The sequence below is a fragment of the Mirounga leonina genome, unplaced genomic scaffold (genome assembly GCF_011800145.1).
Source record: "Mirounga leonina isolate KUSES-001 unplaced genomic scaffold, KU_Mleo_1.0 Mir_126, whole genome shotgun sequence".
NCBI lineage: Eukaryota > Metazoa > Chordata > Mammalia > Carnivora > Phocidae > Mirounga > Mirounga leonina.
Window position 1 is genome coordinate 28,753,680 of NW_023270314.1, and position 10,999 is coordinate 28,764,678.

Sequence of the window (10,999 nt, forward strand, 5' to 3'; positions counted from 1 at the left end):
GTATTACAAAGTTGTAATCATCAAGACAATATGGTGCTGGCACAAAAACAGACACATAGATCAATGGAACAGAATAGAGAACCCAGAAATGGATGCTCAACTCTATGGTTAACTAATCTTTGACACTACTAGGTATTTATCCAAAAGATACAAACAGTGATTTGAAGGGGCACATGCACCCCAATGTTTATAGCAACAATGTCCCAATAGCCAGAATAAGGGAAGAGCCCAGATGTCCATTGACAGATGGATGGATAAAGAAGAAGTGATATATATATCACACACACACACACACACACACACACACACACACACACTGGAATATTACTCAGCCATCAAAAAGAATGAAATCTTGCCATTTGCAACCACATGGATGGAACTAGAGAGTATTATGCTAAGTGAAATCAATCAATCAGAGAAAGAAAATTACCATATGATTTCACTCATATGTGGAATTTAAGAAGCAAAACAGATGAACAGAGGGGAAAGGAAGGAAAAATAAAATAAGACAAAAATAGAGAAGGGAGGCAAACCATGAGAGACTTAACTATAGGGAACAAACTGAGGGTTGCTGGAGAGGAGGTGGGTAGGGGGATCGGGTAATTGGGTGATGAGCATTAAGGAGGGCACTTGAAGAAATGAGCACTGGGTGTTGTATGGAACTGATGAATCACTGAATTCTACCTCTGGAACTAATAATTCACTATATGTTAATTAAATTTAATTTAAATAAATTTTTTTTTAAAAATAAATCTACCTTCATTTAGGATATTGTAGAGTAGGGTACAGTGTCTGTGTGGCTTTGTACTGTATTTCTAGGATTTCTAGGATGCATTAGCAAGGGGTTTTATAGATATCTAGGATGCTTTGGTAGATGGTTTATGCAGCTTTTCTGATTAGTCGTCTCCATGACCATCCTTTTTTTCCCCCTCAGGAAATTCCTACCTAGGATTCTCCCTACTCCATGCACTTCTTTTCTAAGCCCCATCACTTTCTACCAGACTTAAGTTTTCTGAGCCACCAGTAAAACCTAGAAGAAGAAAGAAGCAGGACTGCTATACCACCCTAGAATGAATGAAATTCTCTACCGTTTGCCACATAGCAGATAATGTTTCACAATGCTTGTGGAAGATGTCTTCTAGCATGGACTTTAGACCAACAAACTGATTTCCTTTCTCAGACACCTTCAGCTGCATCTGCCTTGCCACTAAGACCCTCTTCAATCAGAGCTCATCTTAAACCTTCCACAAGTCTCAAGTCTATATCGTTCTTCCTTTAGAGACCCTGGCTTTTTACCTTGTAGCAAAACTTTATCCCCAGTTTAATACCCACAGGAATCCATGTAAGAATTTAGGACACAAACAATTTCCCCCATGCTAAGCATTTTGTTAATGTTTTGCAAACAAAAGGAATAATCTGTGTCTATAACCAAATTACTTGAATTGAAATAGTTATCTGATGCATGTTTTCTGCCTCTAAGAAAGATAAAATATGTACCAAAGCAAGAAAATACCTTGCTATTTTTTGGTGGATTTCCAAACAAAGGAGACTTTAAAAGATATTTTGTCATATCTGACATGATGAGCAAACAAAAATTTTTCTTAATGCCTATTATTCGGGTATTTTGTTATAATTCTACCCTGCTTCCCAATCATCCTCTGCTTGTTCTCTGCTACCTGAGATATTGTAAACTTTTCTGCAACATGTTTTTCAGAGCTGTTTTTACTTCTTTGTTCTTTAGGCTGTAGACAAGGGGATTCACTAGGGGAGTGACCACACTGTACTGCATGGAAAAAACCAACTCCCATGGGGAACCTGAGGTTGGCATGAGATAGCAAAGAAAACCTGAGCCATAAAATAAGCTTACTGTTGTGAGGTGGGAGGAGCAGGTGGAGAAGGCCTTGCTTCTGCCTGAGGTGAAGCTGATGCTCAGGATGGTGGCAACAATACGTGTATAAGAGAAGAAGACCAGAAGGAAGGGCCCAAAGGCATGCAGGAGGGCAGAGCAGAGCAGGACTGCAAAGTTAACAGAGCTATTGGAACAGGATAGAGAGAACAGAGATGGAATCTCACAAATGAAGTTGGAGATGACTTGAGTCTCACAGAAGTCCAAATTCCAAGCTAGGAGGGTACTGATGACAGCATCCAAAAAGGCCACACCCCAAGATCCCCATGCCAGTCCCACACACAGCTCATTGCTCATCATCTGACCATAGGGTAGAGGGTAGCAAATGGCAGCACAGTGGTCATAGGTCATCACTGCAAGGAGGCAGAGCTCTGTTCCCCCAAAGGCAAGCACAAAGAAGGCATGGGTCAAACAGTCCTCCACTGAGATGGGTTTCTTGCCAGATAGGAGGTTCTCTAGCATCTTGGGCACAGTGACTGAAGAGTTACAGAGATCCAGGAAGGAGAGGTGATTCAAGAAGAAGTATATGGGCGTGTGAAGGTGAGAATTGGCCCTGATAACCAAGATCATCAACAGGTTCCCTGACAGAGTCAGGAGGTAAATTACTAGGAAAAGCACAAAGACTAGGGCCTGGGTATGATGATCAGCAGGCAGTCCAAGAAGGAGGAACTCAGTGATTGTGCTGTGATTTCCCAAGGCCATTTAAAGATGATAATACTTTGGACGAAAACAGAGAAAGAAACAATGTATCAACCACCTCCTCTGGCAACCCAAACTTTCTACTTATTCTATGTACACATACTTTTTTTCTTCATCTGCTCATTATTGCTATGGTTGTTTAATATTTCTCATGGAGTCCCTTGAAGCATGCCCTTCCCTCTTCTGACTGCCTGGTGTACAAGTTCTGAACCTTCTGTGCTCTTTCAATTTGTTGCTCTTTTCTTACAAACAACTCTAGAGAAATTTACATAGTTTTCCAGATCTGACCCTTGAATAATTTTTATCCCTTCAAACTAGGCCATTGATTTTGCTCCATGATAGTCTGGTCAAGAATTCATTTTCTGCAGAAGATACTATAATCCTTCCTGTTCTCCTCAGTCTGTCTTTCACTTTCAATTAAAGACTTTGTAATAGTTCATTACTAATTAATTATGTACATTTATCTTATCTTTTTCCTCTTTATTATCTTTCATATATTTGGAACATTTAATCTTAGAGATAATTTTGAAATCTGTGTGTGTGTGTGTGTGTGTGTGTGTGTGTGACGTGGAGTTGAGGTAAGGGAGGAAACTATAAAATACTTTTTAAAGTTAAAAAATAGAGCTAAGAAATAATAAAGGTAAAACAGAACTAAATTGTTCATCAAAAGAAACCATCAAAATAAGTCATAGCCACATCAATCAGACAACAAAAAGAAATAAAAGGCACCCAAATCAGCAAGGAAGAAGTAAAATTTTGACTATTTCCAGATTATATGATACTCTATATAGAAAACCCTAAAGACTCCACCAAAAAACTGCTAGAACTGATAAACAAATTCAGTAAAGTCACAGTATACAAAATCAATGTACAGCAATCTGCTGCATTTCTATAAACCAATAATGAAGCAACAGAAAGAGAAATTAAGAAAACAATTCCAATTACAATTGCACCCAAAATAATAAGATACCTAAGAATAAACCTAACCAAAAATGTAAAAGACTTATACTCTAAAAACTATAAAACACAGATGAAATAAATTGAAGACAACACAAAGTAATGGAAAGACATTCCATGCTCATGGGTTGGAAGAAAACATATTGCTAAAATGTCTATACTACCCAAAGCAATTTACAGATTTAATGCAATCCCCATCAAAATACCAACAGCATTTTTCATAGAACTAGAACAAAGAATCCTAAAATTTGTATGGAACCACAAAAGACTCTGACTAGTCAAAGCGATCTTGAAAATGAAAGACAAGGCTGGAGGCATCAGAATTCCAAACTTCACATTATAATACAAAGCTGTGGTAATCAAATCAGAATGGAACTGGCAGAAAAGTAGACAAATAGATCAATGGAACAGAACCCAGACATAAGCCCACAATTATATGGTCAATTAATCTTCAACAAGGAAAAGAATATCCAATGGGAAAGAGACAGTCTCTTCAATAAATGGTGTTGGGATAACTGGGCAGCTACACGCAAAAGAATGAAACTGGACCACTTTCTTACACCATACACAAGAATAAATTCAAAATGTCATGAAAGACCTAATTGTGAGACAGGAAACCATAAAAATCCTGGAAGAGAGCACAGGCAGTAATTTCTCTGACATCAGCCACAGCAACATTTTTCTGGATAGATCCCCTGAGGCAAGGGGAAAAAAAGCAAAAATAAACTATTGGGATTACATCGAAATAAAAAGCTTCTGCACAGCAAAGGAAACAATCAACAAAACTAAAAGGCAACCTACTGAATGGGAGAAGATATTTGTAAATGACATATCTGATAAAGGGTTAGTATCCAAAATATTTAGTAATAGGTGTTTTTCTTTTCTTCTTCAGTTAAACTAATGTTAATCCTTAATGATAGGGATTGGGCTCAATGTTACTTTGGATACTCTGAACACACCCTGCAGAGTGAGGCACAAGATAAGTCCTTAATCAAGATTTACAAAATATAAAAAGACTGGGAAGGATGAGGCAAATAAGACTATGTAGGCCTCTCCTTGAGGAATATCCCCAGCTTGAACTTCATTTTCAAAAACAAGCTAACCATGAAGGAGGCTGGGAAGGAAAATAAAGTCAATTATCATATGGTTTCACTTATTTGTGGAACATAAGGAATAGTATGGAGGACATTAGGAGAAGGAAGGGAAAAATGAAGGGGGGGGGAATTGGAAGGAAAGATGAACCATGAGAGACTATGGACTCTGAGAAACAAACTGAGGGTTTTGGGGGGTGTGGTGGGGGGGTGGGTTAGCCTGGTGATGGGTATTAAGGGGGGCACGTACTGTATGGATCAGTGGGGGTTGTACAAAAACAATGAATCGTGGATCACTGCATCAAAAACTGGTAATGTATTGTATGGTGACTAACATAATATAATAAAATTAAATTTAAAAAAATTCAGGGGAGTATGGAGCTCTTTTTGTGTCTATAAAGGGTTAGAAAAAGACTTATCTGCTAGCTCAGCACTGCCTACAGATCCCTGATCCACAGGGAGCAGATCACACAAACTAGCTCATTTTAGTTCACATCAGGAAGCTTGCTAAAAACCACAATGTTCATTCATCTATACACTCATTTATCCTTATGCCTACTACTTAATTATCAATCTAATTTTTCATTTATTAACTCCATCATCCAGGCTACCACTCAGTCCAGTCATCTATTCATCTATCTATCCATCTATTCACCCATATCTCCATTTATCCATTCATTTATTCACTCATTCATTCATGTAAGCAACAGATATTTATAGATTGTATTATATAGAGTGTTGTGTTTAAGATAGGTTGACTGGCAGCCTGACATAAACCTTTGATGAGTTATTATATGCATGCACTTTTTTGTCTTAGATTTCTAATAGCACTCTTCCAATGGAATATACATGTTTTGTACATTTCTTGATAAATGAGATATTTTTCATGACGATAAAGTGATAAAAGTAATAGAATAGATTGCAAAAGTTATAAGTAAAAAAGCAAAGAACATGAGGAAAGTAGGGTAAAACTGAAAAACTTGGCATGAACTGTCACTTTGCAAGCCTCCCGCTCTGGCATATTTGCTGCTTTTTTGGTTACCTGTCTTATAGGAAGAGACTTCAGGTCTGTTCAGGAAATGGTGTTCCTGGGAAATTAATACTGAGAATTTTCCCATAAATTCAACCTTTCAGCAAAAAACATTCAGGTATATACTAACTGTTACCAGTTATTTATGCCTCTTGGGAAGGCCAATATGCAGGATATGCCAATATCCTCGAATTTCAGCAGGCCAGAAGAGCACAAAAACCCTTGAGGGAATGGTTAGAAGAGTCTCTCTAAGGCCTAAAGAGGATCCTTTCCACTCATCAGGCAGTATGGTAAGCAGTAGAGTAACACTGTGGGCATCAAGTTCAAGGGCATTGCCCCTCCAAAGGGGCAACTGCTGAGCCTCTAAGATTTGGAAGGATGTCTTCATGCAGTTATGATTTCATATCTTTTACTTATTCTAAAGGGAATTTAACTGAGTCTCTTGGGATCTTTCTCTCAATCACTGTCATTCTGTGACATCTGTGCACTGACTACAACCAGCCTTCATCCCAGGTGCAGTACCTTTCACTCCCCTTCACCATAGGAAGCTTGACATTGGAGAGTTTGCTTGTGCTTCACCTTAGGTCACAGAATCCAAAGAAGGCCTTGAATATCCTGTTCTTTGTGGAGGGAGATAATGCATTTAGAGTTTTCTGGATTATCAAATGAGAAGAGGCCTTTACTGTGAGTTATCAATGGACAGAAGAGGATGAAAAGCCTTATAATTGACAACTGGAACAAAGTGAGTTTGCAAAAGAAGCTTGAGAAAAGTGCAAGCTAATTTTTTTTTTAAGAGAGAGGGAGAGAGAGAGAAAGAGAGAGGTGCACATGTGATGGGGGGAGAGGGAGACGGAGGCAGGGGGAGAGAGAATCTTAAGCAGGCTCCATGCCAAGCATGGAGTCCAATGCAGGATTCGATCTCACGACCCTGAGATCATGACCTGAGCAGAAATCAAGAGTCGGGACACTCAACTGACTGAGCCACCCAGGCACCCCAAAAGTGCAAGCTAATATTACGTGAATTAAGTGAATAGTTTGTACTTAGTTTTGCCTCTTGTTACTTAAGTACAGTGAATTAGATAATAGTAAAATATGGATTAAACAAATCAGAAGCATTGTGAGAATGGGTTTATGTTTTATAGGTAAAAGTGAATTATGTGGGAGTGATGCAGTGCCTTAAGGCTAGCAAACCACTGGCTCCTAAACAGTGACCAGTTGTTTCACAGTTGAAAGATGAGAGGCCAGGATGGTTTAGGATTCACTTGTGATGAGATCAAAACGAGATTATTTGTCTAGAGCTCATAGCCTGCACTCCATAAGAAAAAGAACAGGGGTAAGATTAGCTAATTGTAGAAAATACAAGTCTGAGTGAAGACTATGTGAGAAATGAGGTTTCTAGAGACCCAGAGCCTCCTTACAGCCTCTCACACTGGAGATCTGGCCACCACCCCACACATACAGAAAAGTTCTTGGAAATTTTATGAGTCTGAGCACGGCCTCAATATGTTTATTGTTTCCCTACAGAACTTTCAGCTTTCCACGCCTGTCTTCTATGGCCACCCAGTTGGAATTCTTTAACTTTCTTGCCGTTTACCCTTATCTGTGACTTTTTTCTCTTACAGATCCAGGGCCATACATTTTTCTCAAATATATATTCCCAAAAGTCAATAAAAAATAATGATAGACTAGTGAAACTAATGATTTTACTAAATGAAAGCCTAAGGCTAATATTCTGGAATGAGAAAAATGAACCAATATGTTCATAATAAAACTTTCTAGATTAAGGTGGTGATTTCATAATTTGTTTGCCTTGAAAAGGAATTAAATTATCCTTCCTATAATTACTTTCTGTCATTTTCTAATGGAATTCTAATTTAGTTTGCAGCATCTGACATTGTAAGTACACCTTACTATTGTTTTTTTTTTTAAAGATTTTATTTACTTGACAGAGAGAAAGAGACAGTGAGAGCAGGAACACAAGCAGAGGGAGTGGGAGAGGCAGAAGCAGGCTTCCCATGGAGCAGGGAGCCTGATGCGGGGCTTGATCCCAGGATCTGGGATCATGGCCTGAGCCGGAGGCAGGCGCTCAACGACTGAGCCACCCAGGCGCCCCAGTACACCTTACTATTGTAAACTCACTTAATGTCCTTTTGTATGCAGATTTATTCCAGTTCTCCACCATCTTGTTTTCATTTCAGCACCTGATATGTTACAAATACTTTTCCAAAGTTCTTTTCAGAGCTGCCTTCACCTCCTTGTTCTTCAGGCTGTAGATGAGAGGATTCAGCATGGGGGTGATCACACTATACTGTACAGAGAAGATCAACTCTAGGAGGGATCCTGAGGTTGGCATGAGATAGCGGAGAAAACCTGAGCCATAAAAGAAGATCACTGCCATGAGGTGGGAGGAGCAGGTGGAGAAGGCCTTGCTTCTGCCTGAGGTGGAGCTGATGTTCAGAATGGTGGAGACAATGCAGGCATAGGATGAGATGATTGGGGAGAAGGTCCCAAACCCATGAAGCAGGGTGGAGCAGAACAGCACTATGAGGTTGGTGGAGATATCAGAGCAAGACAGAGGAAAGAGAGAGGGCACCTCACAGCTGTAGTGGCTGATGATATGGCTCTCACAGAAGTCCAAGTTGGTAGCTAGGAGGATGTTGATAAGTGCATTCAAAAAACCCAAGCCCCATGAGCCCGATACAAGTTGCACACAGAGCTGTTTCCTCATCATCTGTCCATAGAGGAGTGGGTGGCAGATGGCGGAATAACGGTCGTAGGCCATCACTGAAAGCAGAAAGCCCTCAGTCCCTGCAGTGATAAACACAAAGAAGGCTTGAGCCAGGCAGCTCCTTACTGAGATGGTTTTTATCTCCAATAGGAGGTCTCTCAGCATCCTGGGCACAGTAACTGAAGATAAACAAAGGTCCAGGAAAGAGAGCTGACTGAGGAAAAAGTACATGGGTGTGTGGAGGTGAGAGTCAGCCCAGATCATCAGCAGCATCATCAGGTTCCCCAAGATGGTCAGGAAGTAAATGTTCAGGAACAGCACAAAGAGCAGAGTCTGGACCTGGGGGTTGGTAGACAGCCCGAGGAGGAGGAATTCAGTGATGGTGCTGTGATTCACCAAGGCCATTTACGAAGGCTGTTTCCTAAAAATTACATGAAAAATCATGGCAGTGAAGTTTCTTCTATCCTCCCGTCAGATTTCACATGGCATTGATTCTCTCTTATTATCACTATTAATCAGCAAATAAATTTTTGGCTTCTACACCAGGCCACTAGTTTTATATCAGTTATTTTAAAGGTAATGGGGAAAAGGCATGGTCTCTCTCGTTAAAGGTCCCACTTCAGTGAGATATGTATGTAAAGATAGACAGTTAGAAACCATGGTGATGGTGCAATGGTGTTCTAAAGATGAATTTTGGAAGATTCAGTAATGAATTAATATTGAGGTATTTGAACCAAGATTTTAAGAAAATGTAAGCTTCCTCTAAAGAGACATGTAAATCGAAAGAAAAATGTGCTCAAAAGTCAAGAACTAGGAAACTGAATAGTTCTTTATAGCTGTACCCTAGAGTATGAATGAGCAGCATAGATAGTCACAGGTAAGCATCAGCCCAGGTTCATCCCAGCTCACTGCTAATTAACTGTGAGACCTTGTACAAGTGACTTAACTATTCTGGGCCTCAGTTTTCCTGTCTGTAAAGTGAGGCCATAACAGTACCAATCTTATGACGTTTTTGCAAGGATAAATATATATATATAAAGTATTTAGAAAAATATCTACACAGAAAGCTCATGTATTATTTTTATCATTACCAGGGGCTACAACTGTAAGCAGAAGTCAGACAGCAAATCACTCTTACAGGGTGATGTACTATCAGGAATTAAGTTTTTGCTGCAACAATCACTGCACTTGTTTCCTAAAGGCCTAAAGGAGGTGTAAGAAAATCACTAAGGTGGCTTAACATTGACATTTTGAGATCATTTTGGTATGGTTCCCTTCTGAAGTTAAACTATTTTACAATCTCAAGGGCAATTTCACTCAGAAGGGGAGGTTATTGTGACTGTTTTCAAAAAGAGCAGCTGTAAATGAGACAGGAAGTATTAGGGGCTCTAGGTGTACGTTTAGTACTTGCACTTACATTATCATCTGGGATAGATGCATATCTCACTTGGCCAGAGAACTCTGGAAAAAGAAGGAAGCAAAGTATATGAATGAAAATCATGCCAGTGCCCAAAGGAACAGCTAGGAAAGGAGACCCTCTCCAGAGCAACATGCTCTGAACAATTCCCCTAGACAGGGTAGGACAGGGAGAGGGAAAGAGAAGATCGGGAACTTATCCTCTCACTTCTGTGACAGCTTGTGCTTGACAGGGCCCCTATGTTCAGTTGAAATCATCAGTTGCTGCTGATCCCTGCCTCAAAGGAAGTAGATCTTACCTTTCTTTGTCCAGTCTAGAAGGGCTGCTTATAAACATTCAGTCTTGTATATACCACAGTTGTGACCTCTCTGATCTTGATTCTTAACACTTTCTCATTGTCTAAGTTCCAAGTCCCATTCTCATGACCAGATATTGTTCCTGTCCTTAGAGTCCACTTTTTTCTAAGACTCTGTATCTAGTTTATAACATCAGGGAGTGCAGTTAAACAATGTTACCCATAGTTTCCAACTATGGAAACTTTAGGCAACTTTAGGAAACTTTCAGGATTCACCAGGGTGCCCCAGCCTGATTCCTGGTTTTAGCTAATCGTGGCTGAAAATGCAAGGTCTAGTCCAGACTTATTTACCCACAAGGGTGACTCCTGAGCCCTTACTTATCAATTCTTCACCCATGATCCCAACTGCAAAGCCCTTCCTAGAACCCAAATCCTGATTACCTATAAATTCTGTCTGGTAAGACAACCTGATGCCCAAGAAGGCTATAGGAGTGTGATTTAAATCCAGTTTCTAAGAAGATGAATGAACCAGAAAAGATAGTTTCTGCATCCTGAAACATGGTTAAGTTCATAAAATCCTATTGATAACTAGATGTATTATTAGATTCTGAACTAAAAATATCAAATAGCCACAGGACAATTGCTTCTTTCAAATGATCTCAAATGCCTTCATCCTGGTGCCTTTTCATTTGGATTTCCACATGTTCCTTTATAAAATGTCTCAGCCACTCATTTGGTTATTTGGTCTAGCTAATCCCCAGAACAGCTATGTTTAGACACCCTGAGCATTAATTCCCTGGCTGAGAAGCTCAGGGGAATGACAACTCTGCTATTCCCAGTACTCACAATTTGAAGACAATTTTGTAGTCAAGGACT

At 39.7% G+C, this 10,999-nt stretch overlaps 2 protein-coding genes across 2 annotated transcripts; both read right to left on the reverse strand.

Moving 5' to 3' along the window:
- Window positions 1–1,672: 1,672 nt before the first annotated feature.
- On the reverse strand, window positions 1,673–2,797 carry LOC118008503 (olfactory receptor 8S1-like). The gene has a single exon (XM_035002048.1). It carries the CDS (start codon window positions 2,606–2,608, stop codon window positions 1,673–1,675), a length of 936 nt encoding a protein of 311 aa, XP_034857939.1. The 5' UTR covers window positions 2,609–2,797.
- A 4,897-nt stretch (window positions 2,798–7,694) lies between these two features.
- On the reverse strand, window positions 7,695–9,028 carry LOC118008505 (olfactory receptor 8S1-like). The gene has a single exon (XM_035002049.1). It carries the CDS (start codon window positions 8,814–8,816, stop codon window positions 7,893–7,895), a length of 924 nt encoding a protein of 307 aa, XP_034857940.1. The 5' UTR covers window positions 8,817–9,028; the 3' UTR covers window positions 7,695–7,892.
- Window positions 9,029–10,999: the final 1,971 nt, after the last annotated feature.